The sequence below is a fragment of the Hypoxylon trugodes genome (genome assembly GCF_022578975.1).
Source record: "Hypoxylon trugodes strain CBS 135444 unplaced genomic scaffold F4822scaffold_6, whole genome shotgun sequence".
Lineage (NCBI taxonomy): Eukaryota > Fungi > Ascomycota > Sordariomycetes > Xylariales > Hypoxylaceae > Hypoxylon > Hypoxylon trugodes.
Window position 1 is genome coordinate 896866 of NW_026250021.1, and position 14318 is coordinate 911183.

General features: G+C 45.9%; 7 protein-coding genes across 7 annotated transcripts; 5 read left to right on the plus strand and 2 right to left on the minus strand.

Moving 5' to 3' along the window:
• Positions 1 to 233: 233 nt before the first annotated feature.
• F4822DRAFT_280763 (uncharacterized protein) lies at positions 234 to 1519 on the plus strand. The gene is made up of 2 exons (XM_051454877.1): positions 234 to 1155; positions 1208 to 1519. Coding segments are annotated over exons 1-2 (789 nt in total). The 5' UTR covers positions 234 to 367; the 3' UTR covers positions 1209 to 1519.
• On the plus strand, positions 1011 to 3504 carry F4822DRAFT_406297 (uncharacterized protein). The gene is made up of 4 exons (XM_051458388.1): positions 1011 to 1155; positions 1208 to 1800; positions 1862 to 3126; positions 3233 to 3504. Exons 2-3 carry the CDS (start codon positions 1329 to 1331, stop codon positions 3103 to 3105), a joined length of 1716 nt encoding a protein of 571 aa, XP_051313163.1. The 5' UTR covers positions 1011 to 1155; positions 1208 to 1328; the 3' UTR covers positions 3106 to 3126; positions 3233 to 3504.
• Positions 3282 to 5076, plus strand: F4822DRAFT_280754 (uncharacterized protein). The gene is made up of 2 exons (XM_051454876.1): positions 3282 to 3399; positions 3509 to 5076. Exon 2 carries the CDS (start codon positions 3511 to 3513, stop codon positions 4993 to 4995), a length of 1485 nt encoding a protein of 494 aa, XP_051313164.1. The 5' UTR covers positions 3282 to 3399; positions 3509 to 3510; the 3' UTR covers positions 4996 to 5076.
• On the plus strand, positions 4586 to 5932 carry F4822DRAFT_280692 (uncharacterized protein). The gene has a single exon (XM_051454875.1). It carries the CDS (start codon positions 5158 to 5160, stop codon positions 5896 to 5898), a length of 741 nt encoding a protein of 246 aa, XP_051313165.1. The 5' UTR covers positions 4586 to 5157; the 3' UTR covers positions 5899 to 5932.
• A 275-nt stretch (positions 5933 to 6207) lies between these two features.
• F4822DRAFT_430138 (adenylosuccinate lyase) lies at positions 6208 to 9191 on the minus strand (the record flags this gene model as incomplete). Its single annotated transcript, XM_051461230.1, has 20 exons — positions 6208 to 6306; positions 6360 to 6476; positions 6525 to 6570; positions 6644 to 6762; positions 6859 to 6963; positions 7017 to 7045; positions 7106 to 7130; positions 7186 to 7264; positions 7380 to 7413; positions 7527 to 7558; positions 7612 to 7639; positions 7694 to 7744; positions 7796 to 7847; positions 7901 to 8116; positions 8283 to 8349; positions 8418 to 8461; positions 8547 to 8623; positions 8678 to 8693; positions 8744 to 8907; positions 9038 to 9191. 20 exons carry the CDS (start codon positions 9189 to 9191, stop codon positions 6208 to 6210), a joined length of 1554 nt encoding a protein of 517 aa, XP_051313166.1.
• Positions 9192 to 10034: 843 nt separating this feature from the next.
• Positions 10035 to 13043, plus strand: F4822DRAFT_280814 (HET-domain-containing protein). Its single transcript, XM_051454879.1, has 2 exons — positions 10035 to 10740; positions 10798 to 13043. The coding sequence occupies exons 1-2, from the start codon at positions 10302 to 10304 to the stop codon at positions 12660 to 12662; spliced, it is 2304 nt and encodes a 767-aa protein (XP_051313167.1). The 5' UTR covers positions 10035 to 10301; the 3' UTR covers positions 12663 to 13043.
• Positions 12795 to 14182, minus strand: F4822DRAFT_280806 (uncharacterized protein). Its single transcript, XM_051454878.1, has one exon. It carries the CDS (start codon positions 14023 to 14025, stop codon positions 12928 to 12930), a length of 1098 nt encoding a protein of 365 aa, XP_051313168.1. The 5' UTR covers positions 14026 to 14182; the 3' UTR covers positions 12795 to 12927.
• Positions 14183 to 14318: the final 136 nt, after the last annotated feature.

Below are 14318 nucleotides of genomic sequence, written 5' to 3' on the forward strand. Positions count from 1 at the left end.
GCACGCTATAATTCTAGACACATAGGGCCCTGGAAATTTGCTGATGACTAAGTGCATTTAATGACTTTCGTCCTTGAAAATACTTAGGTACAGGGGGTAGGATAGTTGATAGCTCGCTAAAGCTGACTGTAATTTTAGTGGATTTAACGCTCTGTGCACCGTAGGCAAGGAGCTATAATACCTTCAAAGTTTTGGCGGGGTTCGCCCATTCTACCTATCTTTTTCCCTCCTTAAGTCACCACCCAGGTGGTTAACATATATCAAACGAAGCCCTTGGTAGACTATTCGTTCGATAAAAAAGTTCCATTGGCAATGGAACTGTAACTTCCGATAATTCGATAAGCGATTAATTATCCAGCTATTCATTATGTGTTCCAAGGAGCAATGGCCTAAGCATACACTTGCGAAGCGGATATTAGAAGTCTGGAGAGAATGCTCCGATGAAAATGATATAGACGCTCACGTCGTTAGCGAATTTAGGCCTCAAGATATTGCAAAGATCGATATAGATGGACGATTAGCTAAAGAACGTGCTAATACACAGGCAAAAGCATCAATTCCTATCAGGCGCGTCATATTTCCCGGAGTACACCTATCGGAGCCTCTCAAACGATCACGATGGATGATGCTTAGAAATCTCTACAGACGTACTGGCTCCGACTATTCGTGGACTGAGTTGGACCGTACATTTACTCACAACGCTATAATAACGAAGTTCATAGCACCTGGAGCTGAAACGGACAGGGACGCCGTCACCAATCTCACAGTGGATTTACTATCACGTTTACCATCTATGCCACCCCCGCTACCCAACCATATATTACTAACAGAGGACTCAATAGCGGGGAGCTGGCTCCAAATTAACGCAAATTCGTACTCCTGGGAAGATCTCCCTACAGTTCAGAAGCTATCGGGCGGAGTCATCCGTATGGGCATTTCTATATCCCTAACATATAACAGGAGTTCTGATGCCGACACCAAAAATCTGGAATCTCATAACTTTAGGCAATTTCTAGATTTCCTCTCAGACCTAATTGACGGAGCCTTCCACGAGTTTGAAAAAGGCCCTGCGAAATATAATAATACGTGGCGTTGGTTTATCCTTATTACCTATTTGTGGAGTACCTGGCACCGCTGTCTCGCCTTGCATTATTGGTGAAGAGCTCTCTGGTACATGAACCGAATATCTACTGACACGTAAAAGGAGAGTTCTTCAAGATAGTCTGGAGACGGGATTTGACTACACTGGTTTCGGAGAACTTGGACTCAGTCCAAATAGGGGATCGTACCTCCTTTTAGACTCGCTTCAAACAATTAAGTCACAATACATGTGTAGCCTGGCATATCAGATTCTACATCGAAGCAGGTCAACGTTTCTACTCGATCTTCGGCATTTCCATCAGAGGTTTACTGGCGTATTTGGCGAGAGATCAGGAAGATGCATTGGTAACAAGGCATGCTCCGGACTAGGACCCGACGATTGCAAGAGAATCAGAGGAGCCAAAGTTGTAGACCAAAGCCAACACGATCTCTCCTGTACGGATCGACAGGCATGCAATCGAATTAAATGGGACAAGTCATCCTATCTGACGGTGTCCGGGGCACGCGCTGTATCGATCAGTAGCACGTCTGATCAATTACGTTATCAGGCAGCCGATACAGCAACCTTAGCGATTTCCCATGTGTGGAGTCATGGTCAAGGAGGTAGACCGGAAGATGGATTGAATCAATGTCTCCATCAAAGGTACTGCAATATCGCAAAGAAATTCAATTGTACTAGTTATTGGATTGATGCTGCCTGTTAGTGATAAGGGTTTTAGTATCGCTTCTTAAATGAAGTCAGCTAATGCTTCTCTTGTAGGCATCCCCTGCGACCATATTCTACGTCGAGAAGCTATCCTAACCATTAACCAGGTCTTCTCAACTAGCCACGCAACAATACTATGCGACCGGGATGTAATGGATATTGACATCTCAATCATACAAGATGAGAGCGATACTTCCGACGCTAGTGTGGCTCTTATGGAATCCATCCTTACCATAGTCCTTGTTTGTGATTGGAATGTGAGGGCTTGGACGCTACTAGAGGCCTTGCGTGGCAGAAAAAACATCCAACTTCTATGTAAGTCAAGTGGTGACAACAGACTGATTTCATTAACAGATATACTCCGCAACGTGACATACCATGGGGATATAAGCATATCAATACTTCTCCTGACGAACCACCATTTGTTCCCAGCTCCAGGAGTCTACCACTGGATTAAATTCAAAACTTCAAGTCGAGAGCTTCCATTCCAAAGCTCTACATTTGATAGTTCTCACGATGCTCAGCTCACCGCAGGACGTATGGGGCGCGGTTTTATCACGGTTTCTGAAGCCGCTTCGCTCTTGGGCCAAAGGTTCGCTTCCCGCCCCGGGGATGATGTAATCATATGGAGTCTTCTTGTCGACGACCCTGTACGCGGAAATGCCGAGGATCTATGGACTAGAGGGAAAGATGGGACGCGCCTCGATCAAGTTGTTTATACTGGTCATTTGCTCTCAAGCGTACAGAGGCTCCCTCCAAAAAGTTATCCCCGAAACCCATCATGGGCACCTAAGCAGCCAGGCCCATATCTTGCAGCCAATGAAAAATCCCCTATATCTATACTATACCCTCCTTACGACGGTAGTCAGTCACGAGTTGGTACGATCGAGATTAAGGGGTTCGAGATAAAATATCTCCGTGCTAATTGGGGAGTCGCAAGTATTCGCTTCAAGAACAAAACCGCTTCGTCATATCGTGGTATCCATAGCTCAGGAAAACCCATGGACAATGAGCCGATACCAGATAAGTTAGGAGAGTACTTTGAAGGCTGTTACGACGGTATACTACTTCACCCCTTGCAGCGAGTAGGTGCACAAGGGGAAGTAGAAGGCTTTGAAGAATCTTATGCGAACATCTATGGAGGTTATAGAAGCATTACTAAAGGACTCCTACTTGCGGTATGTGGGAGAATCCGTATGACCTCCAGCGAAGGGACGTGGACATGGCTGGGGGTAATTGACTGGGGAGATGATACCACCTTGCCGTACTTCGAGGAAAAAGAAATCTTGCTGGAATAATCCGGGGATCAAAAGCCACTGGTACGTGATCTGGAACCCAACCCAGTATACCGAGCATAGATTTAGGCGGTAGTCAGTCTCCACCAGCGGAACATCAAGGGGTGTTGACAAGATTAACACATCATAGCTGAAAGAAACCCCTTTGAAGAGTCAATTCAGGGAAGAGATGGATAATTAATCTCCAAATCCCTGCATATTACGGAACATCCAGATCTTTATAGGCTCGGTATAGAACTTTTTCAGCCAATGCTAAGACTTGATAGGAAGATGCGCTGGCATCAAACATTTGCTTATGTAAGCCTTCTTTTCAAGTTCACCGGCATTCACTCCCTCTTTTCGCATAAATACATTCACTTCCAACGACTCGCTATACACTTTATACATATTAGCTAACTGCCCATAGCCATGCCGAATCACTTACAACCGAGCGAGATAACATACACACGAGACAGGGTAGCACAGATACTAAACGAAGCCCGTTACATTCCGCCTAATCCAAACAGTAACGACACCAGCCTTCCGATAGAATTGTACGTTGAGCACTCCAAAATCAACACACGTTTCCAACTTGGCGATATTAAAAAAGTTCAACTTGAAGCAGCTTCAAAACGATACCGAGAATATTGTGATATTATCTCAAAAGCAACCCCCGCCAACCACCTTGAGCAGCTTGATACTGCATATAGCAAACTCCTCGAATGCCATTTCCAGCCTCGCGATATTGACGCTACTATCGACGGGGCTTGTCATAAATTGGCTAGGCTCCCTGAGGTCCCCCCTTCGTTAGGTAATCGCTGGACCCAAGAAAGCATCTCCAAATTAGACGATGAATATTTCGTAAACCAGGCACATAAAACCTGGGATAATCTCAAAGTGGTCAGATACGTGGACAAAAATATAATCCGCATCGCGCTTCGAATAGAAATCGCCGACGCTCAGTGGAGCGGCATTTTCGCCTTCTACATCAACACCATCTCGAGTCTTCTCAGCGCAGCGCTTGAATTATCTTCAGTCAGGCGACCCTACGTTTTGGTCCTACAAGCTTTCTTATGGACATCATGGCAGAGAGCCTTGATGCTGCATTTCTCTGACGGTTTGAATCATCAGATTAAATTAGGCTATGATCATGAGCAGAATGAATTTCTCGCAGTAGACATTGTGCCTGCGATTCAGAGGGAATTGAGAGTTGGCTCGAACAGGCCCGATGTGCCGGGATATATGTGTAAATGGGCTTTCAAGCTCCTGAACTCGGATCGCGCGGCGGTGGGATTGGATTTCAGGGCTTTTATTGAGCGTTACGAAGAGACTCTCGGCATTTTACCTCCGCGGTGTATCGTGTCCACAGGAGGTGACAGATTACAATGCGAAGGAACCTCACCAGAAAGCTGCACGCGATTCAAGGGCATGAAAATTGAAGACCAATCAGCACATTCAAGTTCATGTAGCGGATCTGGGGGGTGTAAAAGGCTCTTTTGGAATGAGCAGTCATACAGGGGTCAAACCGGCGCCCGAGCAGTCACAATCGAAGATGGCGATCACGAGCAACTCGACTACCGTACAGCTTCCAGCTCAACGATGACAGTTAGCCACGTATGGAGCCACGGCCAAGGAGGCCGACCCGAAAACCACGGTACCGGAATGAACAGCTGCCTTCACGAGCGCTACATCGAAATCGCGCGTCAATTCGGATGTGATTCATATTGGATGGACACACCCTGCATACCGCAAGACCATCAACTACGAAGAGAAGCCATCCAACACATGAACAGCGTCTTCGCCACCAGCAAATTAACCCTAGTCTGCGACCGAGACCTCATGCTCATCGATGTGAGCAATCCCTCAACCGAATTATACGAATCCTTGCTCTCCGTACTCCTAGTCTGCGATTAGAACGTAAGAGCCTAGACATTCCTAGAAGCGAATCGTGGCCGAAACAATGTGCACCTCCTATGTAAAGACGACCAAGTCGTGCCCCTGCGGGAAGTAATCAACGACGTCGCTGAAAGGGGTGATATAGCTATCGCGACTCTCCTCTCAACAGCGCAGCATTTAATGCCAGCCCGAACTCTCCCCGTAGGAGGCACTCCAAGTGCCGCAATGACCAACCGCGCTCGCGGGTTTGTATCCATCCACGAAGCATCTTGTCTTCTAAGCCATCGGCATGCCTCCCGCGAAAACGACGAAGTAATAATCTGGAGTTTACTCTGCGGCGACGATGTCAAAGAAACCGCTATTGATCTTTGGAGAAGTATGGTAAATCGCATAATCCCCACCGGTTTTCTAATGTCTAGTCACCCTCGAATTGGGTATGAGGTCGAAGCCAATGGAGGGTTCGGCTGGGCGCCTCGACGTCCAGATATGCCTGGCGATGATACTAACGGGGAAGCAAGGAAATTCTTTGCAGATGACGGCTCGAAAAGTACCTACGGTTTCGTTAAACCTGAAGGATTCCGTGCGAAGTGGCTTGTTGCTGAATTTAAAACAGACTTACGACTACGACGTATACTAAATAATACAGCACGGGATTTAAAATACGAGCGGTTTCGTGTCGATCGTGAGCTTCAGCGTATTGCTGCACAATATCTAGAAAGCTATCGCTGGGGCGCTCTAATCCAACCAGGGGAGGCCCCTTTAGCAGACGCAGCCATTCAATACCGCAGTGATTCAGACGGCGTTTTAGTTGCGATAATCGGTTCTAATTGTAAGGAGAAATGGTATTGGATGGGTGTATATGAATGGAAGGTATCCATTCCGCTTCCGGCACTCCGCCGGCGGGAAATATTGTTGGTGTAGAGGTTTGAAATGGGCGGTACGTCGAAGTCTGTTTTTGACCTTTAGATCAGATACCAGATAACAATACTCATAATAGGAATTTGACGGTCGGACTCCTCAGAAAGTGACATTCGTATTTTCTCTTGATCCGTGAACGATTGCTCTCTCTACACCTCTTTACCATATAGAACCCATTTTTCTCCGTATCTGGCAGCACATGCCATCGTATCCACGAACTCCTTACTACATATAAAGTATCAAAAAAATCATAATCATTAGCGGCAAATAAAAAAGAAAAGATTTTACGGCAGCCTGCCATAACTCCGGTGTTCAGAGGCTGAGCTGAGCGGTCTCGACCTTAGATATGTAATCCCGGTATGGCTCCAGCTTCTTCTCAACGACTCCCCCTTGGCCACAGTACCTATCAACCTGGATTTCCTAGTTAGCGACTACTTCACAAGGAAGGAGTAGCGTCAACATACAATTGTGGAACTTCGGCCAGTGTAAAGCTTGGGGTCTAGCATAGCGTCAATGTCGTCCCAGATGTCCTTAAAGTATTCATCCTTCTTGATACGCTCGACGAGGTCATTGTTGCCGCCCTAATTAAAGTTAGCCACACAGAAACCCGACACTAAATCTTCATCCACAATATTGGAGGAAGTGAGGGCCAGTGGATTGAAGAATGACGACGTACTACAAATGAGTTAGCAATGGTACGCATATTAACAGAATAGGACATTGAATAGGCGATATGATAAAAAAGAACATACCCTCATGCTTAACGACATGACTGGCCTCATGCGAAAGTACTCTGACTTTCTCATGTGCTTCCTGTCGAGAACCTCCCTTAGAAACTACTTTCATCAAAATAGCTTCAGTAATCATCTGTGGGTCTCAAATTAGTAAGTGCTAAATAATTAGAGTTGCGGTTACGCAGAAACCCGTGGGCTCGTGAATATGAGAGTAATGAAATGGACGTACGAAAGGAAGCTCCTGTCTGTTACGCGCGTCTATGCGCTTGGGATAAACGACCAGGCCGTTGGTCACATTATCAAGTCCAAGAAGTATAGCGTCCGCAAGGAGGAACTATGAATTGTCAGTTGCCCTAAATCCAGGCTAGTTTAGGCGTTAAATCTCACCATTTCAGGGATATCAATGCGGCGAATAGCTGTAAAACTGCGTTAGCATTGTATGCCCAGGTGCTTATTATAGCACTAGCTCTGCTTACCGCTATCATCTAAAGATCTCTCTAGCTAAAGCAATTGTATTAGTAATCGCACTTATTAATATTCTTGGGGGTTTAATTACCCATTGTGACGAGTAGGTGTTGGAGAAGTTGACTGGGAGGCTCGCTAGTTTGCGACCAAGAGAGCAGATACGCTCCGAACTAAGATGAACGAGGTCAGTATTTACTTAATCTGTAAAATGGGAATATTTTTATTTCGAATTAATCCATATGGAAGGTATTTCGGCATGTTAGCCATGAAGAGGGATACACATACCGCATAGGATTCCTCTTATAGGCCATAGCAGAGCCTAGAGCACTAACGTTAGCGATCGTAGATCATGGAAATAGGGGACCCTCCAGGGCCAGCGGAGCCGGAGATGGGCGTTATTCTACCCATTTGTGTTAAAAGAAGGCTACTTACTTCCAATTTGGTCTTTCTCAAATGGCTCTTCCCTAAAATAGGTATTAGTATAGGTTAATACGAGCTAGAGATCTATTTTACGAACAGTTCCTTCAAATTGGCAAGGTGGCGAACTGTGAAATGTCAGCTTATTGCTAGGTCCAATCAAGGTACCTGTAGGCACTTACAATCGGAAGTGATACGCTGCGCAGTAGCGCCTAAGCTAGCGACAGCATTCGCTAAAAGTAATCAGTGACTCCCCTATTTTCAGGAGGCGTTTAGCTACCTACCAACACGGAGATCAACCTTTCGGGTATAAGTCTGCGTAGAAATAGGGTAGCACTATAATAACCAGAGTTAGCTACTTATCTCCTAGTATTTGGAAATCCACCCACACCAGGGAAACCAGCCTTCTCGCAAAGGAGAACATTTAGCTGGTCGATTTTGGCTTCATCACCGTGAAACAGCTCAAGGAATGACGCCTGGGTTCCGGTGGTTCCTTGCCCTCCTCGGAATCGGAGTTCATTGCGAACATGCTCGATATCCTCAAGATCCATGAGAAGGTCTTGGATCCATTGAGCAGCCCGCTTACCGACAGTAATCATTTGCGCCTACGATCAAGATCATGTCAGTACTCCCTTTTATTTTAAATGACGTGACATCATTGAGATTTCGATAGTTTTCTTTGGAAATAACCCCCCTCCCTCCAAATGCTTCACTTCATGTACGAATTCCATCAAGCAGATAGCTCCGCGCGGATTCATGAAGGTTACTTACAGGTTGGTAATGCGTATAGCCTAGGGTTGGCTCATCCCGCCATTTTTGCGCAAATTGGGATAGGTTGCTATGAGAAGTTAGCATCCACTGCCAGGGCGCCACTGACCCTTCGAAGTTGCACCTCTTCAAGGATACATAACATCGAATGTAACTGTGACCGCAACTCTTTCATCCACGTACTACATTATATCAGCATTTAATTCATATTTAAATTGTTTGAAAATATGAGGTCATTTTGAAAACGCAATAGCATAGAAAACTTACCCTAATGACTTTAGCTATCTTGGGAAGAATAAGGTCAATAGCTTCACGAATGAGAATCAACTCGGTGTTATCGGTAACTACAATGGAATTAATAACGAGAAACAATCAAATAGGGGTAAGTCGCGAGCTACCGTAGCAGGAGGTGGCCTATTGGCTGTATTAGCATATGCTTGTGTATATTCGCGACATGACCATACCCCGGCATGGATGATACCAGCAGCGGCGGGTGCGACAACGCCGTAAGCATGGACATGACCCATTACATCGTGGCGACGGCGGTGTTCCTCCTCGATTGCGACCTTGAAGTCCTCGTCGGTCACGGTAAGATGGGTCTGCATTTGCTCGAGTGCTTCGTCCGTGACTGCGATAGTACAAGTTAATAAATATGATTTCCAGAAACCATTGGGGTTGCAGTGGCCTAAGGTAGCTATCCATCGGAGTAGGCCCCCGAATATGCGGCCAGGGATATAGACAGGCGTTGGGTGTCTTACTCGTCTCAAGTCCAAGCTCTTTTTCGGCCTCTGCAAGCCACAGCCAAAGCTGGCGCCAGGTACCATGTCTGCTCCTCTGACTGAACAACTTCTTCATTTCCTCGCTGGAATAGCGTGAATCAAGAGGAGTCTTGTAATAATCGAAGCCCGCCATGATCGATATTCGTTGTATGAGGCTATTTAGATGGGTGCGTAGCCAGTAAGATTATCGGCGTCGAGGTGTTGAGGTAGGTACAATTTGTCGCGCACCGGAACAGAAGACGACGAGGGAAGGATGAGCGCACCACGATTTTTCAATGTGGGAAAGGGGTTAGATAACCCGAGACAAGAAAAATGTCTAACCAGATCAGCCCGGGACAGGTCACACGGCACAAAAAAAAGAAATAAATTAGTTCGTGAAATCGCGTTATGTTTTATGTATGTTCGTCTTATGCAGAGGACTATGTATGTAGAACTATGCGATCTTTTTTTTTTTTCTTACTAAAGATAATTTTCATCATGCTAAACGGCGGGGTGGAAGGCCTAGAAAAGTCTCAATGGAGGGGTAATTCGGACTAAAAGGGTAGGCGGTCAAAGACCCATTAAGCCCCGGCAAGCAGGAGCGAATCGTCATTGGTCAATTCAGCCAGGAACGGACATGAGCAAACTATGGTTATGTACCTCTTTCTAGTCCCGCATGCTCGACATGCAGACGGATACCCTCGATACTTCCGCTCAGCCCCATAGTAATTCGGTAGGGCGGGCATAATATTTCTGAAACTACATATTTTGAAACAGTCTGATTGGTAAATAGTGAGATATGATGGACGATTAGTTAGATAAGCTATGGCGCATCTCCGATTACGGTCTACAATACAGAAGACATTTTCTAGGATCAAAGCGCTAAATCTTAGGGGTCCGTTTGCTGAATTTAAGTTGTATTAGCTCACCATACCACCATATATTACGTAGGTCTATTAACCCCATGGTTTTAGGTAGCAGCAACGGCCTAAATTACAGCTGACCCTCAGTTGTCAAATAAGTAATAAGGCCAAGATAAGATGACTAATAAGAACAATTAAACTTCCATCAGGCCTCTATATGGGATCAATTTCTCAGGTGTCTGCGTGTAAGCATTGGCATCCCAATCCACATCTATTCCCCGCAGATGTATCAACTCTCGTCCCTTCGGTGCTTTATGCAGTATTCAAAAGCTACAGAAATTATCAGTGCATATACTTAAACTTACGAGCCTCGAGTCGACAACGTTCCAAGTGTAGCCATAATGTCACAAACAGAGCAATATGTTTGTTTCGCCGATGAAAAAAGTATCGCCTTAAAACAGGATCTCGTAGCAGATGATTACTCGTTCGCTCATTCGTGTGACCACTGCAGGATATTCACGATAAATAGAGCACCATCATCCTATGGCTCGAAATTTATAATCAAAGTTTCGAAAACGACCAACGAAATTCATGAGCTAGCTATAGCTGGGTGTTTTTGGTGGAAATTATTTAACGACCGGATTGAATTCTATACCAACCCTACGGTAGCCAAGCAGACCTTTACATGGTATGATTTCGGTCCCTCGACATCAGTTATAAGCGAAGGCACCGCCATCATTGAAATGGAATGGTCTATGCAGTCTCCCATTAAAATGTTCGCTTATCTAAACGTCAATGATAAACGTTCTTACGCGGAATTCATCGCCTTGACGCAACCAGGTATCCGGCTATCCTCCTATCGATGAGATAGAAGCAGTGATCCTAACAAGATCTAAGATGCGAACAATTATCCAGGGTCGCACGCCCTGGGATCTCCGATTAACACGAATCCCGGATCCGACAAATCGATCCAATTAATTCGGTCCTGGATCAAATCATGCTCTGTCCACCATAGCTGCGGAATATCCAACCTGCCACCTTCGCGACCAACTATTCTCCTAGCAGTGGGGAATAATCGTCTTCATCTCGTAGATAATGCCGGCCAGCCGAATGTTCGATATGCCGCTTTGTCTTATTGTTGGGGAGAGGGAACCCAAAGGACCCTGCTCAAAAGCAATAATAAAAAACAACTTTTTGATGATATCCCTTTTGAACACCTCGACACAACCATTCAAGAGGCTGTGAATATTACAAGAGAAGTGGGGTTTCAATATCTCTGGGTCGATGCTTTATGCATTACTCAAGACGACGAAGGGGAAAAATCACGCGAAATTGTAAAAATGCACCAAATTTACCGCGATGCCACTCTAACCCTTATACCATCTAGGGTAGTAAATGTGAAAGAAAGCTTCCTTTCAACGCGGGATGTCGCCGGTTCTGCTACGCCTCAATTTACCTTCGAATTCCCATATCTCGTCGACGACAATGCTGCTCCGGGCCGCACAGTTATACTCTTATTATGCGATTATATAGAAAGTAAACGCGAGCCTTGGTTCGAACGCGCGTGGACGTTGCAGGAAGGCATCTTGTCTAAAAGGCGCCTACAGTTTGGCCCAGAACAGACTACGTGGGTTTGTCATCACGGCATAATGCAGCATAGAGACAGCGATGGCTGGGTCCCTATTCGAGACTCAATTATAACTGGCCTTGGGGATGACAAACTTTTTAACAGGGCAAGCCAGATTATAGAGGGTTCCGAATCAAATAATGGAACTTACCCTTATCCCAAAACTGCTCAATACACCTGGGATCAAATAGTCATAAACTATTCGGGACGTAATACAAGGTACCAGGCCGACCGACTGCCTGCGATCTCTAGCATCGCCAGGAAATTCGCTAACGCTATCAACGACACCTACGTCTGTGGCCTCTGGAAATCCCGACTTTATCGAGACCTTTTATGGAGCAAAGTTCATCCCTACCAAACGAGTGAAAATCCGTCTCATGTTAACCCCTCATGGAGCTGGGCCGCATGTGAAGGTGTTATAAAACCATTTCAAAAAGATATGTCCAAGGACGTTGATTTTGAAGTTTTATCACATGTCGTACAACCTACGACCGATGGGGATATATACTGTGTTGTTGAGTCAGCTAGCCTTCGGGTGCGCGGCCTCATAGCCCCCATGCCAAAAGATATATTAAATGATAAAAGGGCGAACTTAGTTGGTATATTCGGACTTGACCCAACGTCAAAACCGGATATCTGTCGCCCGAAATTCGGTGACTTTACCCAAGCAGATCGATCCTATTTAATTAGGAGGACGGAGTGTGAGCTTGCTGAGGAAAGACGTCATATTGAGGAACTATCCAATGCCCTGGTATGCACGGAGATATCCATCGACGACCACAAGTTAATACCCGGATACGGCGATGATGATGATGATAATAGAACTATTACGGACAGCACTACGCTAATGTGCCAAGGCAGTAAGCCACGTCCTGAAGCACTTGAGTTAAGCCTTTTCGTTGTTGGCCATACGAAGACTCTCAAAGGACAAGTTAAGGGGCCTTCTGGACTCCTCGTAGCCAAAAAACAACACGGGGTGTATTTTCGCGTTGGGCGATTCAATATGTGGGATATATGGGGACGCGACCGCTCTAGGTGGATCGAGCATGATGACTGGTATTCGGATGAATATAGGTCGAGACTGTTGTACCTTTGGGGTGGAGAGCAGAGTGTCCGTGAGATTACTCTGGTCTGATGCAAAGGGCCTCCCTATTACCGTAGTGAGTAAAGTGAGTAGTCATGGTGTTGCCTGATTCTTGAAAAACGACCGAAACGACTGAAATTATATCTTGGGGTCAATGTTTGTGGGAACCATTGGTTGGCTGAATTGTTAGGTGCTGAGAGACGCTTCTAATGCTGACTCCGCCGACCCCTAAGCCCTATATCAACCACTATCGTATAGCAGGTGAAAAGCCAGTAGCACACTAAATTGCACTAATATTTGCGACATCTTTAGGTCGCTACTGAGTATCTTCAGGCGGCATATCCCAACTTCTTAAGGGCCTTCCGCCCTGTTTTCTCTTCCCACTAACTTTTCCACCATCACCAACGAAATTCATAACCCATTCCCGCACCTTTCTAGTTTTCGCCAGTTGAGGATTCGTAGGTCGTTTCGACGAAACATCCCTCATATTGTAAAGTCCACCGCGATCATTCCTATCCAATTTCCTCCGATGCAGCAACTCGACTTTCGTCAGGCCCTTTCTCAAGCTATGTCCATGCACCTGTTTCATGAACACGCTCAGCGCGACGTTACGGAGCAGTACGATATCCTGCCGGCGAAGCTCCTTAAGAATCTTACCGGAGGACTCGCCTAGCTCAGACGATAGCCAGAAGGTTACACTAAAACCTGACTTGGTCTCGTCGCCTACGAGTAGCTCGATTAGGGACTTAGTCGTGCCCCACCTCGTCCGAACAGTCCGCGGCTCAGCGATAGATATTATACCGACGATGAGGTTAACTGTCATCGTCTGAGGTGCAATGGATTGGAGATGCGATGCATTCGGTAGGTCTTCTAGGTCACTTAGGTGGAAATTTTGAACGGCTGAGTTTCGAGTCTGGCGGGTGGAGGCGTTACTACTGCGCATTGAGTCCTGGATGCTTATTTCCTCGGTTGTATTTAATGAGGACCCGTCGGTGCTGAAACTCGCAGTTGGCAATTGAGAGGAGCGAATATCGTCATGTACAGCCAAGGAGTGGTCGTAAAACTGGTCCAGAATTTCCTGGCTTGATTTTCCGCTTCCTGTTAGGGCGGACGCAGACTCGAGAGAAGCGGTAAAAGCTGCGAAGAAACCTTCACCTCCATAATGATTTTGTTCCACTTGGTGAAGTTGAGAGAATCCAGTCGGTAATGCTGCCCTTTCTAGTGGTATCGATCTCCAGACGGCAACATCTAGAGCAGATCCTAGTATGTGACTATTGTCTACCTGACTTAAAGATGTGTTAAGACGGGCGAATTCTGCGATCGGGTCGAGAAATTGGTTTAAGAGATTGGATTCTTTCCAGTCGAGTCCATGGTTATCTGGGGCGCCTGCAAGGATCAGGACTTTGGATACCATGACGACCTAAGAAAAAATCATGATTGCCGATGAGGCAGAGTAGAATCCTCGATGCTATGTAAGCAAGGATTGGATTAAAGAAAAGAAGAGGCCTTTTGATTTCGCATGAGCAGCTTGAATGATGAAAACGTTGTAAGGACGGTAATGATGGTTGAACTTTAAGATCTTGAAAGATGTACTTAGGTACCGCTGTAGATTTCTTGGCGTAGCCCACGGCCCCCACATTCTAGCTTGGATTTGGTTTGTTGACGTCGTCATGCTTGGACCAATCATAATCGTTCGCGATTTGTTTA

Excerpts from the sequence above, each read along its gene's own strand:
- F4822DRAFT_280763 (XM_051454877.1), top strand. The coding sequence starts at position 368 with ATGTGTTCCAAGGAGCAATGGCCTAAGCATACACTTGCGAAGCGGATA.
- F4822DRAFT_406297 (XM_051458388.1), top strand. The coding sequence starts at position 1,329 with ATGTGTAGCCTGGCATATCAGATTCTACATCGAAGCAGGTCAACGTTT. Across the intron at positions 1,801-1,861 it reads TTATTGGATTGATGCTGCCT|GCATCCCCTGCGACCATATT; the intron begins GTTAGTGATAAG and ends CTTCTCTTGTAG.
- F4822DRAFT_280754 (XM_051454876.1), top strand. The coding sequence starts at position 3,511 with ATGCCGAATCACTTACAACCGAGCGAGATAACATACACACGAGACAGG.
- F4822DRAFT_280692 (XM_051454875.1), top strand. The coding sequence starts at position 5,158 with ATGCCAGCCCGAACTCTCCCCGTAGGAGGCACTCCAAGTGCCGCAATG.
- F4822DRAFT_280814 (XM_051454879.1), top strand. The coding sequence starts at position 10,302 with ATGTCACAAACAGAGCAATATGTTTGTTTCGCCGATGAAAAAAGTATC. Across the intron at positions 10,741-10,797 it reads CATCGCCTTGACGCAACCAG|ATGCGAACAATTATCCAGGG; the intron begins GTATCCGGCTAT and ends ACAAGATCTAAG.
- F4822DRAFT_280806 (XM_051454878.1), bottom strand. The coding sequence starts at position 14,025 with ATGGTATCCAAAGTCCTGATCCTTGCAGGCGCCCCAGATAACCATGGA.